The sequence below is a fragment of the Puma concolor genome, chromosome B1 (assembly GCF_028749965.1).
Source record: "Puma concolor isolate L17-30 chromosome B1, mPumCon1.1.hap2, whole genome shotgun sequence".
NCBI lineage: Eukaryota > Metazoa > Chordata > Mammalia > Carnivora > Felidae > Puma > Puma concolor.
Genome location: NC_141670.1, coordinates 205758382 through 205779476, shown reverse-complemented (window position 1 = coordinate 205779476; position 21095 = coordinate 205758382). Strand labels below are relative to the sequence as shown.

The following is a 21095-nucleotide window of genomic DNA, read 5'->3' as shown; positions in this document are numbered from 1 at the left end:
ATCATACAATATCTGCTCTCAGACCACAGTGGAATTAAACTAGAAATCATAACAGACAGCTGGAAAATCCCCAAATACTTGGAGTTTAAGCAACACACTTCTAAATAATATGGGGGCCAAAGAAGAAATCTCAAGAGAAACTAAAAAAATACTCTGAACTCAGTGAAAATGAAAACAAAACATCAGAATTTGTGGGACATAGCAAAAGCAGTGCTTGAGGGAAATTTACAGTTTCAAATGCATATATTAAAACAGAAATCTTGGGTGCCTGTGTGGCTCAGTTGGTTAAGCCTCTGACTTCGGCTCAGGTCATGATCTCATGGTTCATGGGTTAGAGCCCCGCATCGAGCTCTTTGCTGACAGCTCAGAGCCTGGAGCCTGCTTTGGGTTCTGTGTCTCCCTCTCTCTCTCTGCCTCTCCCCTGCTCATTCTCTCTCTCTCTCTCTCTCAAAAAATAAACATTAAAATTTAAAAAAAAAATTAAAAAAAAACCCAGAAGATCTAAAATCAGTAATCTAAGCTCCCACCTTAGGAAACTAGAAAAAGAAGAGCAAATCAAAAGAAGGGAAATAATATTAGAGTAGAAATCATTGAAACCCAAGACAGGAAATAAAGTGAAAATCTGACTCTCTGAAAGATTAGTAAAATCTGTAAGCCTCTAACCAGACTAAGGAAAAAAGAAGACACAAATTACTAATACCAGAAATTAAAAGGGACATCACTACCGATGCCATGGATATAGCTTGGCTAGGAATAAGGAATCTTAAAATTGCTAGAGAAAGGTAAAATTATGCTCATATAGATAAAAGTAAAATGAATATATGTTTTATTTGACTCATACATAGGGAACCAGGCAGATGTTATAATAAATTCAAATGAAGTCAAAAGGCTCAAGTTTACATGGCAAAAGGAATTGTTGCAAATCCAGGCAAACTGATTTTCCTACAGAGGGAAGAGAAGTGCATGGGAGCTACCAGACAAAACAGCTTCCATGTCTGCCTGTCACCCACAGTTTGCAGAAAGCTGCACAACATCTCAGAGACAAGGAAGGCTAGAATCTGATAACCTGGAAGGATGTGCAGGACGGACACCATGCAGTGTTTTGCTGTCACTATTTTTCTTCTGAAGAGTTAAATCAGTACACCAAAATCATTAACTTGAGCTCATATGAACTGATGAGCCCGTATGACTCAGAAAATTGAAATTAGGGAACTTTACCAAGAAAATGACACAGGAGATGCCAGCTCTGTTTCTGTCACAGCTTTGCTCCTGCTTCATCACTGGATAGATATCCTATGACCAGCCATTTTCACTCACACAGGGAGAACCCGGCCTGGAAGGGTATGCTGCTTCCCCGTCAGCCTGTGGCTCTGGGAAGTGACCTATCATTGTCCTGGACTCTGGCTCGGGGGCCAGAGGCCAAACCGAACCTGGAGTCCTGGCCAGGGCTCTTCAGCACCTGCGGCCCCAGCCTGTGCCCTTCCTTGGTGGAGACTGGTATACCTTGCTGGCTCTTCTGCATCAGGAGCACTGGGGCTGCCTGTTCACCAATCCCTTCCTTCCTCTTCACAGACCTTTTAGAGAAATACTTGGAAAAAGATGACTTGTGGGAGGTATGAGGGAAATGGGTCATCAGTGAGCCAGACAAGATGAGGGCACTTGTATGTAAGTAAAGCCCCATGTGGACCATGCAGTTAAGGGTATGGAAGAGTAGAGTATCTGTTGGGGTTCCGTCTCTCCTGAGACAGAAGTTACCAGGGCAAAATTTTCATTGACATAGTTGGGTGGGAATAGCGAAACACTGTACTGAGTTTTAAATAAGCACATCTGGTGGTTGGCAGACCACCCTTTATTCTAAGATGGTGCACCCTGCTTCTTTTGCATTGCAATAGCCTTTCTCAGGAAGTATTGGTGGAAACAGACTTGATCAAGTAAGGTACCTGCAGGGAAATCTGATGTATCTTCTCCATCCTCCTTTTTCATTTTTCTGTTTGGTGAAATAACAAAATCCCTGTGATTTTATCATGGGATGAGAAAGAACTGGGGTAGGCCCAGTGGGGTTTTTGGTCCCTGACTCTTGCTTTGGTTGTGTTAGGTAAATGTTGACACTGGATGCAGTGAGGAAGAAAAATAGCCCTGGAGTCTCCCAAAGGAGCAAGCTGGGACCTGGATATGTCATTCTAGTGTGATGGCTCTGTGTGCTGAGTTTCCGGCAGGATTAGCAGTTATGTTGAACACCCTTATCAAGACTGTTGTGTCTCGGGACTGTTGCATATCTGTTTTCACTTCTGGGTGACTATGAAGTGGACAATTTGGGTGATATCTTTTTAGCACAAAAAGAAACACAAATTACTAATCTCAGAAATGAAAGAGGGACATCGCTATAGATCCCATGGATATAGTCAACAACAAGCGACTTTATGATGTTTGAGTAGATTTTTTTTTTTCAAAAAAACTTTTGTTGTTGTAAAATACATTTAACCATTTTTAAGTGCACAGTTCAGTGGTATTAAGTAACATTCACATTGTTATTCAAACATCCCCACCATCCACCTCCGGAACTCTTTTCATCTTCTCCAATCGAAACTCTGTCCCATCAGTGATAACTCCCCATTCTCCCCTCTCTCCAGTCCCTGACAATCACCATTCTGCTTCTGTCTCTTATGGTTTGACTAATACCTCATGTAAGTGGAATCCTACAGTATTTGTCTCTTTGATGACTGGCTTATTTCACTTAGCATAATGCCCTTAAGGTTTATCCGTGTTGTAGCAGGTGTCAGAATTTCCATCCTGGTTTTTTTTTTTTTTTTTAAACCTTAAGTCCTGTGACAATTGTTTACTATAAAGGTGAACCCTGATCCTCATGATGGGCTTATTGGTAAACTTTCTGGTAGTGAGCATAGGCACCAGGACAGCCAAACTTTGTGGATTCACAGCCCCGGGGATCGGCCACCAGCAGGGTCTGGTTGTACTGGATGAGGATGTCTTTAATCTCCTTCTTGGAAGCCTCATGCATGTATTTCTGGTAATAGGCCACCAGGGCTTTGGAGAGGGACTGGTGGATTTTTTTCTTTTGGTTCAATGAAAGACATTTATTTCATGAAATACATAGAAACCTTTGCTCTCTGAAACCAGGAAATATGTTATTCTAGCCTCTGAGGTGTCTGAGTCATTTAGGGTTTACTTCCTTGAGCACTGACATTTTAAAATTGGCACTTCTACAGTGTACCCTTTCTGCCTTTATTAAATACCGCCTAAATTAATTTCTTTTGGATAACTTAAGGGCATATTATGATCCTCCATATGTTAAAAGCTGCTCTAAGGCCTGTGGCATGTGCCTCTTTATCCCCATACCAGGTGGCCTCGATGCTGTGCTTTGAATGCTCACATTTCCTTTTTATGCTGTTTTGTGGCTATTCTTTCAAGCTGCTGTCACATAGATCTGTCTATAAATTACCTATTACAAGTATTTTTTTTTCTTTAGTAACTTTCTGTTTCTAATTTGTTGTGGTATAGGAAATCAAAGCCAAATAATAAGAATTGTACATAAAATAAGAGAAGACATCAGGGCCTAAGAAATTCTTTTATGAGTAAATAAAATGTGCAAGTTTTAGCATGTTGACTTTGTGCTTTGCAGAGGTCCTTTTTCTTTGTGGTTCTTACTGTCTTCTGAGTTGACTAAGTGATGTTGCTACTAAACGTAAGTCAGTGGTGAGCATGTTAATAAACAATTTTATTTTCAGATAAATCCAGCCATATTCATTTTTATCTTCTAATATTCCAAGTCCCATGCTAGTGCTGTCCTGTTCATCAAAGCACACCTTATTATTTAGGGTAGGCTGAACTCATGGAACATATAGGTCCCAAGTGTAATCTCCAACTTAGTAGAAGTTCTTTCTGTCCTGCAAGAGTCCAGGCAGATGGTCCAGCTGGGTGGCAGTGCTGTTGTTCAGTCATGTAGAACCCAGGCTGATGGTGGCTTTGCCAGCTTCAGCAGGTAGCTTCCTGCTGAATGCAGTGACCACAGTGTACCTTTGAGAGGCCCCCTGCTCAACATGAATGCCTGATTCTCACCATCACATTTGTGTCTGCAACTCTGTGGTATGATAAGAGTTTGGGAAGACTCTTATGGAAGACTCTGGAGCCCTGTGGTTATAACTGATTTTAAGAGGGAAGCAAATTACGTTTATTTGGCTTTGTCTCAGCCTCTCCACTCCATGGAGCTCTTCTTCTGACTAACCAAAGTTGTTTTAAACTCAAGGAAGAGAACGTGTCTTCTTTTTGACTACAAACTTAACAGTACGTGTGAAAAGCAATCCTGAGTGGCTCCTATCAAGGGAATTACACCCAGTGTGTGTGCTGTATTTTAAGAAATCATGGTAACTGACAACGGTTTCGGAGAACAAGTGAAAAGTACTCATTAATGTCCCAGGTCAAAAACTCTCCTTCTAGGTCTACACTCTGCAGAAATGGTGGTAAAGAAGACATTTATAAGAATATTTGTTGTAACATTATTTGTAATACTGGAAACCAGGAACATTAAATGGCTATTAATGGGAAATAGATAAATAGGATATTTATATAGTATTTAAAACAAATTCATTTATTCACCAAATATTTACTGAATGCTTATTTTATGCCAGGTGCTCGTGTAGCTGTTGGGATTATGACTGTGAATAACACAGATAAACCCCTCTCTTCAGGGTGTCTCTAATCTTGTGAAGACACAGGTCCCCAATAGCATACATTAAGTAGATTGCATGGTGGACGGTGATAAGGGCTAAGAAGAGACAGTAAAGCAGAGAAGGGGGATGCTAAGGGTTAGGCATGGGGGTAGGACACGAAAGTTCAGATTGGGTGGCCAGAAGAAAAGACCTGAGACGAGGGATCTAGCTTTGCTGAGGAAGAGCTTTTTGGGCCATGAAACAAAGAAGGCAAAGGTCACGAGGCTGGAGGCTGGGGGCTGGGGGTAGGAGGAGCATGGAGCCCACCTGGGACAAGTGGGTAACCTGCGTCAAAATGGCCTGAGCTGTGTAGGAAAAGTCGTAGGGCGGTGTATGCAGTAACACACCATTCCTGCTCATTTAGCAACCTCTAGAGTAGGAGTTCTTAATCTCAATAAAATAGTAGACATATGATCGTAACAGAAGTCAATTATATTGAAATAATTGTAAAATTTAATGGATTAGTGTTATAAGAAGTGCTTTGTTATCCGAGCATTAAGCAGCAAGGCAATACCTAGGCAAGTTAAAGGCTTGTCCTTTAAAATTTTTTTTTTTTCAACGTTTTATTTATTTTTGGGACAGAGAGAGACAGAGCATGAACGGGGGAGGGGCAGAGAGAGAGGGAGACACAGAATCGGAAACAGGCTCCAGGCTCTGAGCCATCAGCCCAGAGCCCGACGCGGGGCTCGAACTCACGGACCGCGAGATCGCGAGATCCCGCGAGATCGTGAGATCCTGCGAGACCGTGACCTGGCTGAAGCCGGACGCTTAACCGACTGCGCCACCCAGGCGCCCCAAAGGCTTGTCCTTTAAAGATCTGTCCGTGTGAAGGGTGTCATTGGTTAGTCCGAGTGGGGCTTTGAAGCTGTGGGGTGGCCTTTGACACAGCTGCTTCCGTGCGTCCATCAACACAGTCGTAGGGAGTCACTAGACAATCCACGTGAGAGCGTGGGACCTGCCATTTGGAGTCTGAACGATTAACGACCAGGCACAGAGCTGCCTAGGGGTTGCTTGGCCCCGTCACCTGAGCCCTTGTGGACGATCTGGCACCAATGTTGTAATTTCAAAGCGGTGTGAGTGTAAATGACATTTTGAGTTATTTCTGACAACTGTAACATGATAGAAAAATCCGAATTTTCTTGGTGATGAAGTCACAGGTACTACTAATATTGTGGTACTCTTGCCTACATTTGTGGTTGACAGAAATGATGAGTTTTGGCCAGAAGTTAGTGAAGCTAAATGTGAGTTTTTTTCTGTCCAAATTCAGGGACACCCTGATATCGGCCTGTGGATGCCAGGTTAAGAATTTTCCTCCAGGGGGGCCTGGGTGGCTCAGTCGGTTAAACATCTGGCTTAGGCTCAGGTCATGATCTTACGGTTTGTGGGTTTGAGCCCCACGTCGGGCTCTGTGCTGACAGCTCAGAGCCTGGAGCCTGCTTCAGACTCTGTGTCTCCCTCCCCTACTCGTGCTCTGTCTGTCTGTGTGTCTCTCTCTCAAAAATAAATAAAAACAACAAGACAAAACAAAAAAGAATCTTCCTCTAAAGCAATATAGTGTTCAAAGCCATACACACACACACACACACACACACACACACACACACACACACACACACACACACACAGATTTACAAATGGAATGGGATAACACACGCCAAGTTAATGATTGTGATTTTCTGCGTGTCTTGTACTAGGATGGTATATAATATCCCAGAATATGTTATAAACACAATTATGGTATTCATAGTAGAAAACCAAGTCCTAAACCTCTTAACATCCAGCAGAATTTGTAGGCCAGAGAGCTATTCGGTCCAGTTCTTGGTCACCGGATGCATTTCCCTTGGTGGTCCTAATTACCGATAGAAAAACTGAGCTATTGTGACAAAGGGGATGTCCCCATTCGGCCAGTGTGATTACATGGGCTCAAATCCCAGCTTTTCTGTTTACTGCTTATAATGCCTTGGGCCAATTATTTCACATACCTGTGCCTTAGTTTCCTCACCTATAAAATTAGGATTGAAACAACTTTGCACCTGTATAGCAGCAGTACTCACCTTGTAGGGTTGATGGGAGGATCTAGTGAGAGCAGACCGGGATCTTCTAGCGGAGTGGCTAGCTTACAGTCAGGGCTGCCTGGTATTAGGGCCGTCACCATAACCACTTCCAACGTTTGGGAAATGTTGGTTTAATATTATTTTCATTTCACAACATGATTTAATTGTAAATGTGTTTACGGCAAATTATTTTAAATGTTTGTGTACTTTTAAAAAAAGGCTTTGTTACACCATTTTTCTTCTTAATAGCAGTAATGATTAAACAGGATTCCTGGAGTGGGGCAGACCCACGCATCTCACTGGTTGTGGCATGTTGGACAAGTTATGTGACCCGTTTGCTTTGGTCCCTTATCTGAGAAAATCGAATAGTAGTAGTGTTTTCATCATAGGATGAGGGATGATTCAATGAGTCAATATATTTATGATGCTTCTGGAAAGGTGCCCAGCACATAATAAATACTCAGTAAACTAACTTCTTCCTCCTCCTCTTAGACCTTGGCAGTATCATCCTTCCTCTGACCCATACTCTGTAGTCAGCATCTCCAGCTTTTTCCTTTAATTTTTTTTTAATGTTTTTATTTATTTTTGAGACAGAGAGAGACAGAGCATGAGCAGGGGAGGGGCAGAGAGAGAGGGAGACACAGAATCCGAAACAGGCTCCAGGCTGTCAGCACAGAGCCGGATGCGGGGCTCGAACTCATGAATCGCGAGATCGTGACCTGAGCCAAAGTCAGACGCTTAACCGACTGAGCCACCCAGGCGCCCCTCTCCAGCTTTTTCCTTTAGTGTCTGCTGTGTGCGGTATACTGCTCGTAGTGTGCTGGGCACCTGGAGGTCCATTTATTTATTCCTTTGATCATTTTTTGAATGCTGGAGATACACTGAGAGTGAGGCCACTAACCTAGAACCTGCCATCGAGATTTAATGAAGATGTTTTCAAGATGCAAAAGGTATGGAGAGGAAGGAGTCCCTGCATCTCCCTAGGAAGGCGGGGCAGGCTGTGTGGGGGTGGTTCTGCCTGAGCTGAGTAGAGATTTGCCTACAGTAATAAGCCCAGAGTGACAGTCCAGGATGGAACCTGCTTTTGCTTCTTTGGGACCTTTGTGGACAGTGTGGCTCGGGGATGGTGTGCCTGTGGAATGATGGTAGGCAGGGCTGTGCTCTATTCTGCTTCATCCCTCGACTCAGGAGGGGGCTGTTACTTGCATTTTAGGAAAGTAACCGTGGAAGGCAGTATGGAGGAGGCTCTGGAAGGGAAGACCAGAGGTAGGAAGGCCAGTCAGAAGAAGAGGCTAATGATCTTTTAATAGCGTGGGCAAGGAGAGTAGGGGACAGGAGAGCCTCTGAAGGCAGCGCTGGCCACCTGACCCTCCACTGTGTGCCTGGTGCCCGGACAGTGCCCCGCACACGGGACTTCAGCTGCAAATGCTTTCTGAATAAATGGGTGGGGCACTTCAGAGAGAGAATTAGTGCTGCAGTTTCCAGCTCCACTCGAGGCATAGTGTGTGGAAAGAGGGTTGAATTCGAGGGGAAGATAAATGGAGTCTGATTTGAACATGTTGACCTTGAGGTGTTCTGGGACCTCTGTGTATGTAGCCTACAGTCGCGATACAAGTCCGGAGTCCCGATCCCAGTTGCAATGGGGTGGTGGAGGGGTGGTAAGAGGAGGAGCAAAAAGGCCACGGAAGAAGCCCCTGCGTGTCCAAACAGTATCCGTTTGGCCGTCGAATCCGCGTCTCCAGCTCAGGCCTTCTCTCCTGAGCTCGCCCATGCCGCTGTCCTCCGGGTGGCTTTCTCTCAGTTCTCTGCTCACGGTGGTCAAGGCCGAGCTCGTCACTTCCCGGAACGTGGCTTTCCCCATTCTTTCTAATCACACTCACCAAAACTGTGATATTTTCTCTTGGATGAAATTTGGTAAAATTTCAGCTCCTCAGAAGGCTTAAAATGGAAGGTTCTAATTTCTCTGAGGTTTTATTTTTAATGTTTATTTTTGAGAGACAGACAGACAGAGAGCAGGGGAGGGGCAGAGAGAGAGGGAGACACAATCCGAAGCAGGCTCCAGGCTCCAGGCTCCGAGCTGTCAGCACAGAGCGAACTCACAAACCATGAGATCATGACCTGAGCCCAAGTAGGATGCTTAACCAACTGAGTCACCCAGGCGTTCCAAATTTTTTTTTTAAGGCGCTTATTTAAAAAGATCTTTCTAGGGGTGCCTGGGTGGCGCAGTCGGTTGGGCGTCCGACTTCAGCCGGGTCACGATCTCGCGGTCCGTGAGTTCGAGCCCCGCGTCGGGCTCTGGGCTGATGGCTCAGAGCCTGGAGCCTGTTTCCGATTCTGTGTCTCCCTCTCTCTCTGCCCCTCCCCCGTTCATGCTCTGTCTCTCTCTGTCCCCAAAATAAATAAACGTTGGAAAAAAAATTAAAAAAAAAAAAAAGATCTTTCTAAAATATTATCTTTTTAGATTTTCATTACTTATCTATTAAAAATTTTCTTCTATTTGAGTATAGTTGACACACAACATTACCTTAGTTTCAGATGTACAAACAACATACAGACTCTTGCCTCTCTATGCTCCGCTTACCGCAAGTGTGCCTGCCATCTGCTAAAAACACGACCTGAGAGCTTTTCCCACCATTCTTGTCTCTCTAGGGGACACTCTTCGTCCAGATCTTCCAGAGACTCACTCCCTCACATCCTTCACGCCTCTGCCTAAGCTTGACCCTCTTGAGAGGCCTTCTCTGATCTCACCTTCACCTTGCTTGATTTTGTTTCATACCACTTAGCACTGTGTGATTGGCTAATATTTTAATCACTTATCATTAACTGCTTTTTGGTTGTTTTTTTAAAACCTCCCGCACTAGAATGGAAGGGTGGGATTGTATTTCCTGTACTTTGCAGGTGTTTGATTCATACTAGGTATGCAGCCATGTATGATATGTTACGTCCGGTTTACAAATTTGGAAGCCGAGGCTCAGCAGAGTTACTTATGGAAGGTCAAGGTCACACAGTTTCTAAATGATAGAGCCGGTGACTAATTGTATCACTTGGGATTTTTATACTCTGTCAAGCTGACTTCTAGATAAGACCAATTGTTTTAAGACTGTATTTTTACTCGCGATGGGTACCGAACTACTCAAACAGATATTGGATATTTCTGATCATTAAAAAAATACTTTTTTCCCCCAATTTAGGAGGATATGGCAAAAAAAGAGGTCGTAGTAAAAAATGGAGGGAAATGCTGAAGCTGCCCCCTGTCAGCCAGTGCAGCGAGCTTAGATGTTCCATTGGTGAGTAAATAGTGCCAGTCTGGGGCCCACGTTGGGCACTGTACCATTCGTTAGGTGTTATTCTTTTAAGAAGTAATATGTGCACATTGTTCTATATAGGACAGAAGAGTAATATAGTAAAATTTCCTCTCCCCATGACCCAACTAATCATCTCTCTAGAAGCGAACACAATGTTTTCAAGGTTCATCCATGTGGTAGCATGAATCAGTACTTAATTCCTTTTTCTTGGGAAGTAACATTTCACTGTATGGTTATATCACTTCTTGTTTATCCATTCATCAGTTGATAGAGGAGTTGCTTCCTTTTTTTTTTCTTTTTGTCTATTATGAATAATGCTGCTAGAAACATTGATGTACAAGTGTTTGTGTTTGTGGTAGAGTACACATTAAAATTACCATTTTAGCCATTTTTAAGGGATCCAGTTTCATTTTCTTGCATTGGATATCCAGTTGTTCCAGAACCATTCATTGAATGACTATTGAATTGTCTTAGTACCTTTATCAAAATCAACTGACTGTGAAGGTGAATGTTTATTTCTGGGCACTTGTAAGGATACACGTGTTTGCATTTAGGGCCCACTCAGATAATCAGGACAGTCGTCCATCTCAAGATCCTTGCAAATAATCATATTTGCAAAGGCTCTCTCTTTTTTTTTTTTTTTTCCTTCAAATAAGGTCCTATTTATAGGGATGAGGACCTGATACCTTGGGAAGGCTGTTGTTCAGCCTATTACAGATGGTAACTCTAAGCTTAACTTTTTCTTAACCTTTTGAGGAACTGGCAAACTGTTTTCCAAAGGCAGCTGCACATTTTACATTCCCACCGGCAACATACGAGAGTTCCAGTTTCTCCACATCCTTGCCAACGCTATTTTCATTATAGTTAGCCTAGCCGGTGTGATTTGCATTTCACTAATGACGAATGATGTTGAGCATCTTTTTATGTGATTATTGGCCATGCTTCTTTGGGTCAGCTGATACTTGATCCATAGTGTTAATAGTAATTTTTCTCTGCATGTAGCCCCAAGTGATTAATACAAAGATTCATTCCATTATTTGATGCATGCATTATAATTAAGATATTATAAGCTTTACTTTGGGGTTATTTATGCTATTGAATATATTTATAGGATCATAGAAATATATCCATGTATATTTGCATATAAATTACCTCTGTATACTTCTGATTCTTTGGGGGTAGTTTTTAGTACATAGAATGAAGTAAATGAGATTAAATATCCCATTAGTTAACCTTCCCCCCCCCCGCCATTTCATGCTTTTAAAAATTAATTTTTATTTTTATTTTATATTTATTATTTATATTTTATATTTAAAATTAATTTTTATTTTCATTTTTTAAAAAATTAATTTTATTTTTATTGAGATATAATTTACATATAACATTGTATGAGCCTAAGGTGTACCACTCCATTAGTTAACTTTTAAATGTCAGCATTTATTTGCTTCTATGTACCAAGCACTGGGAATGGTGCCACCAATAACAGTGGCTAAGAAGCAGACATGACTTCTGACCTCTTGGCAGAGATAGTTATGAAATAAATCATTGCAGAAATAAGCATAATTACAAATTGCAGTAAGCCCTCTGAAGGAAAAGTTCTCACCTGCTGGGTAAGTACAAGGGCCCCAAAGTGAGACGGAGCACGGCAATTCCCAGGGACATCGGAAAGGCCAGTCGTACCAGAGCAGAGAGGTGGAGAAGGAAAGTGGCACTGGAGGAGAGGAGAGGAGGGAGGCAGGGTTTGTAGTCCTGGTAAAGGCATTCATCTCATTAGAAAGGTGGCGTTGTCAGAGTTCCAGCAGAGGGATGATGTAAGTAGACGCACGTCTCTGGAGGGCATCTCAGGCTTCAGGGTGAGGCATGTAATTGACAGGGTAGATAGAGAGGCAGGAAGGCCATGGGAGAGACTGTCGCCCTTGTGTGAGCAAGAAATGATGGCAGCTTGGCATGGGATGGAGGGGACCAAATTGGACGGCCATGAGAGATGTTTAGGAAGTAGAATCAGTTGGATTTACATGTGGAGGTAGGAAGGGTAGAGGTGCTAAGGGTGGCTTCCACGTCTGGTCCGCCCACTGAGATCGGGTCCGTGGTGTGAGGAGCTCTGTTTGGACGGAAGGGGCACATTCATGTTTAGAGATCGGAAGAGTTTGGGTCTGGGAGAGATCTGTGTCCCAATGGCGTTTAGCAGTCATGACTGGGAGTGGATAAGCTCTCCCTAGAGACAGGAAGAGGAGAAAGGGCCCTTGACCAGGTTCAGAGGACCTCACATCCTGGTGTGGCTCAGGCAAAGCAGACCAAGGAGGAACACCCAGGGGGGTCTGTGCGCAGTCTGGGGAGTGGATGGGTCCAGAGAACTGGGGGCCAGGGTGGCTCCAGGTTGGTGGGCATGTCAGCGGAGAGGTCAAGCGGCCACTGGACTTATCCCAAGGTCAAGGTCTCTGTTTCACCCACAGTTTTGTGAAGTGAATGAATGAAGGAATGGGTGAATTGGTGACATTAGTGCAGTTGCTTCAGGGAAGATGTACAAGCCGACTTTCTCACTGAATAAAACGATGTTTCCACTCAGATACCCTCTACTTTGTATGCAGCTCTTCGTTTATTTTATTAGTTTACGTGTGTGTTTGATCTGGTGCAGTAGTAGGCGCATGCTGGGTCTTTCTAATGTTCATCCTTTGGTTGTTCTAAATTGGTGGCTTGTAGAGAATCCATGAGCTATAAAACTTAGAGTTAGTGTTTTTACTGAAGGAGGATCACTTTGAAAGTAAGCAAGAGAGCTTTTGGTAAGTGGCTCATCCTTGCCTCAGAATTTGGTGCACTTAGAAACCCCAGTGTCTCATGTGGCTGGCTCCCCTCCCTACGCTGCCCATGGGAGAGTGCCTCTCGGGGAGCGGGCTTTGACTCTGGTGCCCTGAGGGCTCCGACCTGGAAGTCTCCGGTGCTGGCCCTCCCTGTCCCTGTCTACCACGGCAGGGCTCTTCCCCTCTCTGTGGCCTGAACTCCCTGTGGGGCGTCTGCTCACCCATGGCAGGGACAGTAGATGGTTCACTGTGCAGCCTCTGAGGGGTCAAAAGAAGAAGCTGGATCTTCCGGTTCCTGCAGGACCAGGGCTTCTGACGGGAAGACGGAAAGAGGGTGGCTGCTGCTTCTGACACATATTTCGTGGCGCATCTCTGTGGTTTATGGTGTTTGATTTAGTAACATGTGAAATCTAATGCATGGAAAGGTGAAATCATCAATAGAATTGTGAGCCAGATAAGGTAAAAGGAAATAGATTTACAGTTTTTGTGATTATTTAAATGCCAGGTTTGTTTTCGACTGGTTTAGAGAAACTTTTTTTTTTTTTTTAATTCCCTGATTATATTACTTCCCACGGGTTTTGTGATGTTGCTGTCATTTCTCTAGGGTTCTGCTGTTAATGTCATCAGTGTGAAAATATTGAATTACTGCAGGATGGAGAAAATTGTGTGATGAAATATTTTGAAATAGAAAAAGGACTTTATTGACTAAATAATCACCTATATTCCCACCACCCAAATACAAAGGGAGGACTAGAATTAAGGTCTTTTGGAGCCATGCATCGTTTTTGCTAATGTACCTGAGCCAATCTAAGACGATTGGACTGGGTAAAATTAGACCTTTTCCCGTGAGGTGCCCACATCAGTGCTGTCCAGTCTGAACGTCCCTGCTGCCTGCTCACCACGCTGCAGGACCGGCCTGTCCCCAGAATCAAACTCCCATTGATGGACAGCCCGTTCAGCCAGGTGTGTGTGGGGAGTCCCCCCAGTCCCTGCCCTTACCCAGCGCTGTGGGCAGAGGGCGGCAGCGTCATTTTCCAGACGGAGCGAGGCGCGTGTCACGTGACCCGGCCTTGTCCTAGACCTCCTCGTGCTCTTTGATTTTGCCCCGCTTCCTTCCAGAAACATCCAAGGGGCTCTTACCCTGTGTTTATGTTTTTAAAGATCTTTCAGCAAATGTGGCTTGCATCATGTGATCATTTCCTCAGAGATTTTATAGTTAGGATAGAAATTTATACGGTATCTGAGCTTTAGGATCTTACGTTCTTCCTGCTGAACCGGAATTAAGACTTGTAGAGCCATTTAGGTAGCTTCCCTTACAAGTAAGGACTCCTATCTAACAGAGTTGCAGATGAAATTAAGGGTAATCAAGAAATGAATTTGGAAAGTTTGAATGGAATCCATCTCTAACCAAGTATTTTTAGCGTCTAAGGATGATATAAATATAAAATGCAAAACAATCTCAACTATGTACCCACAGTTACGCCCCCACCCCCGTAAACTTCAGATGTTTGGCTTTACCAGATAAACCAGATTAAGCTGGAGCGTAACGTTGTCTTCCCTGCCAGGCTGTTCCCTCCTGACCCGCTGCGGTGGCTTCCTCCTCCTGTGTCACTCTCTTCCCCACATCTGGGCTCTGGAGCAGTTCTTTTTAAAACAAAACAAAACTTTTTTTTTTTTTTTTAAGTTTATTTATTTTGAGAGAGAGAGAGAGTGAGCCCGTGTGCACATGAACGGGGGAGGGGTTAGAGGGAGAGAGAGCAGGGAAGGGTCAGAGAGTGAGGGAGAGACAGAATCCTAAGCAGTCTCCACGAAGCCCCACTTGGGTCTCGATCCCACAAACCTTGAGAGCATGACCTGAGCTGAGGTCAAGAGCCGGAGGCTTAACTGACTGAGCTCCCCGGGTGTCCTTATGGAGCAGTGCTTAAACCCGGGATGTCCCACAGGGGTCTCCCACCGCACATGTTGAACTCTGGCCATCGGCTTTGCAGCGCCTTCCTCTGCAAAACTGTTGTTTGTTGAAACAAGCGATTATGCACTGGCAACCAAAATATCTACATCCTTGCATATCCTTTTCTATGCAAATTCAGCGATCCAAAGTCGGATTTAGATTCCACTAATTACTTGGCATTAACAAACCTGTTAATTGAGGAATTTGTTATGGCTTGCTTATTTTTCACAAATTTTATTTAATTCTTCAGCTTTAGGGCCACTTTAAGAGTACCTGAGGGGTGCCTGGGTGGCTCAGTCGGTTAAGTGTCTGACTTCGGCTCAGATCATGATCTCACACTCCGTGAGTTTGAGCCCCACATCGGGCTCTGTGCTGACAGCTCAGAGCCTGGAGCCCGGTTCAGATTCTGTGTCACCTTCTCTCTCTGCCCCTCCCCTGTTCCTGCTCTGTCTCTCTCTGTCTCAAAAATAACGTTTAAAAACATTTAAAAAAAAAAAAGAGTACCTGAACATAACGTTCATTTCAGGTTCAGAGCAACTGATTTTCTCAATTTTTAAATTAGCCTATTTTGAACATAACATTTTTGTGTTTGTTTGTTTGTTTGTTTGTTTTAAGTAGGCTTTGTGCCCAGAGTGGAGCCCATTGTGGAACTTGAACTCACGACCATGAAATCAAGAACTGAGCTGAGATCAAGAATTGGACACTTAACCAACTGAGTCACCCTGGCACTCCCATCATTTTTGTTTTATATCCCTCTAGATACTTTGACTAAATATTAGTGCCTTGTTCTCAAAACAGTATCAGTGTTTGGGGTAAGGTTAAGGTATATAACATATTATCCCACTGAAAAGAAAAAAAAAACAGTTGAAAAACAATTAAGCAGAGGGGCACCTGCATGGTTCAGTTGGTTCAGTGTCTGACTCTTGATTTCAGCTCAGGTCATGATCTCATGGTTGTGAGATCGAGCCCAGAGTAGGAGTCTGCACTGGGCATAGAGCCTGCTTAAGATTCTCTCTCTCTCCCTCTAACCGCCCCTCCCCCAACTTACGCACGTACTCACTCTCTCTCTCTAAAATAAAATAAAATCTCAGTGTGTGTCTTTAAAAAAAAAATAATTAAGAATATATAATGTTTGTAACTTGTAAAAGTGTAAAATGGTAGCAAAGTGGCAAAGAATTTTAAAAAATGTAATTTAGTACATCCTGTCATGTATTTCACCACATACAATTTGTCCCAAACACACTGGGGGGGGGGGTAGGCCTGTACAAGGACAGGGCCAGGTCTCTTTCTTGCCCCCTTTTTCCTTCACTGTGATCTTGACTGCTCAGTTCCCCAGGGAATACTGCTCCCCTACATAAATCCTTTTGAAGGGGAGCAGGGACATTTCCAGTTTGCTTCACACACTTTTATCAATTCTTCCAGCTACCTTTTGCTCTGTGGATGGATTATAAATATTCATGATAACCCAGTCTAGATTAGTAAACAAACCAGTAGTTAAAAAAAAATACCGCAAATACTATTATTGATTTTATTTTATCGGGTGAAAATGGCAGGCTCAGAAAATCACTTTCTGAATTGTAATGAATATATTTGTTCATTTCTTATCCCCTTTCTCCACCCAGAAAAGGATTATAACAGCCTTTGTGACAAGCAGCCAATAGGAAGACTTCTCTTCAGGCAATTCTGTGATACAAGACATGATCTAAAGATATACATCAAATTCCTAGACGTAGTGGTGAGCAATTTATCTCAGTGTTGAACCACCCAGTCTTGTGCTTTTGAAAATTAAGAGACTCGATCTGGGGCGCCTGGGTGGCGCAGTCGGTTAAGCGTCCGACTTCAGCCAGGTCACGATCTCGCGGTCCGTGAGTTCGGGCCCCGCGTCGGGCTCTGGGCTGATGGCTCAGAGCCTGGAGCCTGTTTCCGATTCTGTGTCTCCCTCTCTCTCTGCCCCTCCCCCGTTCATGCTCTGTCTCTCTCTGTCCCAAAAATAAATAAAAAACGTTTGGAAAAAAAAAAAATTAAAAAAGAAAATTAAGAGACTCGATCTAAAAACTTTGATCTAAGTTAAGTAGACCTTGGCAATGATGGTAAGAGGGGATAAACTAGTTTCTTGGTGTCATGTTACCTTGGTATGGAAGTCCCTATATAATATTCCCTCTTGTCTGCAGTTTTGCCTTCCGGGTTTCAGTTGTCTGGGGCCAGCTGGGGTCTGGAAGCAGGTGACCCTCCTTCTAACATATGGTCAGTGCAGGCACACTTGGAGATATTGCGGGTCAGGTCCAGTTCCAGACCATGTCAGTGAAGCGAATGTTGCAGACTTTGAGTCTGGAGTTCTCTCTTGTCCAGCAAGAGAGTGGATGCAGAATTAAACACGAGACAGGCTAATGTTGGAGAGGAGACAAGAGCCCAGAGTAAGGGTCCTTGCTCCGTATTCACTAGGATCAGAAGGCTTACAAATGTGATGGACATGCAGAAAGAGACGATAAAACAGTGATCATTAACTCGTGTGTGAGAGGAAGGGGGTTTCAAAGGTATGCAGTGTTAGGGGTTAGGGTCAACACAAATCAAAGTCCTGGCACCGAGCAGACGGCTGTTTACTGCAGGCACCAGGCACCGTGTCTGTTTATCTTAAATTATCTAGCGGCAGTGTCAGAGCATGCTACCCCAGGGTTGACAAGGCATTTTTCTTGCTAATTAGCTCTGGACATTTTCATCCTGCTGTGGGGCTTTCCACTTCTACCCGTTCTCGGACGCTTTCGTCCTGTGGAAGCGGCTTTCCCCTCCATGCTTTGCTCTACACTGGGGGCGCTTTTGCCCTGTGGTGGCTTTCCGCCCTGAGTCCTGTTAACCCATTGGTGCAAACTCAGGGAATTCTTAAACTTAGTCCCTACAAGTGAATATCGCAATGAAGTGAATCAAATGAACTTTTCTGTTTCCCGTTGCATATCAAAGTTATGTCTAGGGGCACCTGGGTGGCTCAGTCGGTTAAGTGTCCTGACTTTGGCTCAGGTCATGATCTTATGGTTGGTGGGTTCGAGCCCCGCATCGGGTTTTCTGCTGTCAGCACAGAGCCTGGAGCCAGCTTCAGATCCTCTGTCACTCTCTTTGAAAAAAATAAATAAACATTAAAAAAAAGTTATGTCCACACTATACTGTAATCTATCAACTGTACAATAACATTATTCTAAAAAAGCAATGTATATACCTTAATTAAAAAATACTCTGCTGCTAAAAATGCTGTCATCTGACCTTTCATCAAGCTGTCATCTTTTTGCTGGTGGAGGGTCTTGCTTTGGTCTCCATGGCTGCTGACTGACCATGGTGGGGGTTGCTGACTTGGGGTGTCTGTGGCTGTGTCTCACAATAAGACAAAACACAAGTTTGCCACATTGATTGGCTCTTCTTTTGCTTGAACACTTAGAAGCCATTGTAGTGTTATTAATTGGCCTAATTTCAATACTGCTGTGTCCCAGGAAAGAGAGGGAGAGAGAGGGAATGACCGGTCCGTGGAGCAGTAAGAACACGCACCGCATTTATCAAGCCTCATATGAGTGCAGTTCATGTCGCCCCCAAACAGTTACAAGTGACATCAAAGAGCACTGATCACAGATCACCGTAACAAACATAATAATGATGAAGAAGCTTGAAATATAGCAGACATTTCCAAATATGACACGGAGACATGACCTGAGCAAGTGATGTTGGAAAAATGACACCAATAGACTTGCTGGTTGCAGGGTTGTTACAAACCTTCAATTTGTAAAACAAAACAAAACAAAACAAAACAAAACAAAACAAAACAAACAAAAAAACACAGCACATTATTTGTGAAGTGCAATAAAGCAAAGCACAATAGAATGGAGTACACCTGAATTCTTTCAGAAAAACGTGTGAGACTCTTACCTATTCTCCCTGGAGCTCCTGCAGCCCTTTCCTTCCTGGCACCTTTACTAGAATAAGACAGGGCTTTGAAAGGAGGTAATTTTTTGGGGCGCCTGGGTGGCGCAGTCGGTTAAGCGTCCGACTTCAGCCAGGTCACGATCTCGCGGTCCGTGAGTTCGAGCCCCGCGTCAGGCTCTGGGCTGATGGCTCGGAGCCTGGAGCCTGTTTCCGATTCTGTGTCTCCCTCTCTCTCTGCCCCTCCCCCATTCATGCTCTGTCTCTGTCTGTCCCATAAATAAATAAAAAAACGTTGAAAAAAAAAAAAAATTGAAAGGAGGTAATTTTTTTTTCCAGCCAGAACTTGGTGTGGTGGGGCACGCCTTACCCTTGTCCAGGAGTAGAGTGTGGATATGTCTTCGTGCATTGGCTTACATTTGCCAAGCTGCTGTATTTTAAGAATTTAAGGACCTATGATTCTTCTTTATTTCAAAATGGCTAAGCTGCTTTGCTAAAGCTGGTTCAGGTTTGGACCTCCTGGCGGTGTTACGAGACTGGGGACTGCCAGTTGACTGGCGTGACAGGTTCTGCTCTGGTCTGGTTTTGGTGCTAGCTGTGTGGGGCGATGATGACACCTGATGAGGCCGTGTGTGGGGCACTTGCTCCTGGAAGCACCCTTGTGGGAGGCGGTTACAGGTCCTTGGAGCTTCTGGAGTGCAGACATGGCGTCTGATCTCTCTGCCTCCTGGCGCCTGGCATGGCTGTTCGCTCTCTTCTCTGCTCCGTGTTTGTTGACTGAATTAAGGGCCTCTGTGTCAGTGTTCAGTGAGAGAAACAGAGCCAAGAGGAGATATTTATTAAGAGATCTATTGCGAGGAATTGGCTTACATGACTGTGAGGTCTGGTCAGGAGAGTCTGAAATCTGTAGGGCAGGAGGGAACCCTCCAAAAGGAGAGAAGCTGCTGTCCTCAGGTAGAACTCCTCTGAGGAAGCCTCAGCTCTGGCCTTAACGTGCCTTTCAGCTGACTGAATCAGTCCCGCCCAGATTATCTAAAATAATATCCTTTCGGGGCGCCTGGGTGGCGCAGTCGGTTAAGCGTCCGACTTCAGCCAGGTCACGATCTCGCGGTCCGTGAGTTCGAGCCCCGCGTCAGGCTCTGGGCTGATGGCTCAGAGCCTGGAGCCTGTTTCCGATTCTGTGTCTCCCTGTCTCTCTGCCCCTCCCCCGTTCATGCTCTGTCTCTCTCTGTCCCAAAAATAAATAAACGTTGAAAAAAAAAAATTAAAAAAATAAAATAAAATAATATCCTTTACTTGAAGTCACTGGTAAAGAGTTTAATCCCATCTGCAGAGCCCAGGTCAGCAATGACTAGATTCGTGTTGGAATAACTGGACACTGCTGCCTGCCAGGCTGATGTGTCAAAAGATGGTCACAAAATCACAGGGCTTTCTCTCCCACTCATTATGTGCCATCTAGCATCCAGAATGTAAGTTGAAGGTTCTTTAAGTAAACAGTGTCTAGTTCCCAGTCAAGGTGAGTAGTGCCCTTGAGCACAAAACGTGAAGCTGGCTCTGGCTGGCCGTCAGCCTGATGGCCGTGGCTCCTGTGTTGGGGAGGATGCAGCAGCAAGTGTGAGGCTCAGTCGACGCACTTCCTTTGGTCTTTGTTTCCTCACCAACCTCTTCGGCCCCATCTGGCTAGTTTCACTGCTCTTCTGAGGCCCCGACTTGCAGAGCCCGGTGGCTGCACGGAGGCCTCCTCATGCCTGAGTCTCCAGGTCTGTTGACATTGTCGAGTACCTTCTTCTTGAAATTCTTATCCAGGCTTTTATGATTTCTCCTCTGGTTTTCTCTCTTCTCTTTCTTCTGCTTCTTCCTTGCCTATCCTTTGTAGGTGCTTAGATATCGATCAGGTTCTGCCTTGACCTTTCCTCTGTTTTCTGGCCTGTGTGGTAGTGTCCTCTCTTAAGGTCCCTCATCTGACACCTGTGAAGGGATGTGACTTCTCTGGGAGCTCTGCCCTCAGGTTCTCCTGAAGTGCCTCTTGGGCATTTCTAAAATGCTATTGCCTAGAACAACCCAAGTTGTTTATTTGATTCTATTTTACTTGGCCACATGTAAGGGCTGAAAGTGTAATATGACAGAGCATTACTGGATGTGTTGCTCTACTGCATTATTCACCCTTTAAAGAAAACTGTTATCTCCCCTCGTTGCCATTAGTTTCCCAAAGAAGAGCTGCAGATCCTTGATCGATATCAAATCAGTTAGAGCTACTCTGTGGTTCGTAGGGTCCTAAGTGAATTGTGTATGTCAGAGAATTTGAAACATTGTGAAGCCGGCGAAGCTTAACTACCATTTTTCTTTGTTCTCATCTCTACCATCAG

General features: G+C 44.2%; 1 protein-coding gene across 15 annotated transcripts in view; it reads left to right on the top strand.

The window, feature by feature from the left end:
• GRK4 (G protein-coupled receptor kinase 4) overlaps positions 1-21095 on the top strand; it is a 101238-nt gene that overhangs the window by 20050 nt on the left and 60093 nt on the right. For 11 of the 15 annotated variants that reach the window (XM_086705582.1, XM_086705575.1, XM_086705581.1 and 8 more), the window contains exons 2-3: positions 9970-10065; positions 16452-16564. The exons of 3 other annotated variants lie outside the window; for them this stretch is intronic. In XM_086705582.1, coding sequence (XP_086561708.1) covers positions 9970-10065; positions 16452-16564 — 209 coding nt within the window. The remainder of the gene's footprint in view (positions 1-9969; positions 10066-16451; positions 16565-21095) is intronic. One more of the 15 variants, XM_086705574.1, reaches the window with a different exon arrangement.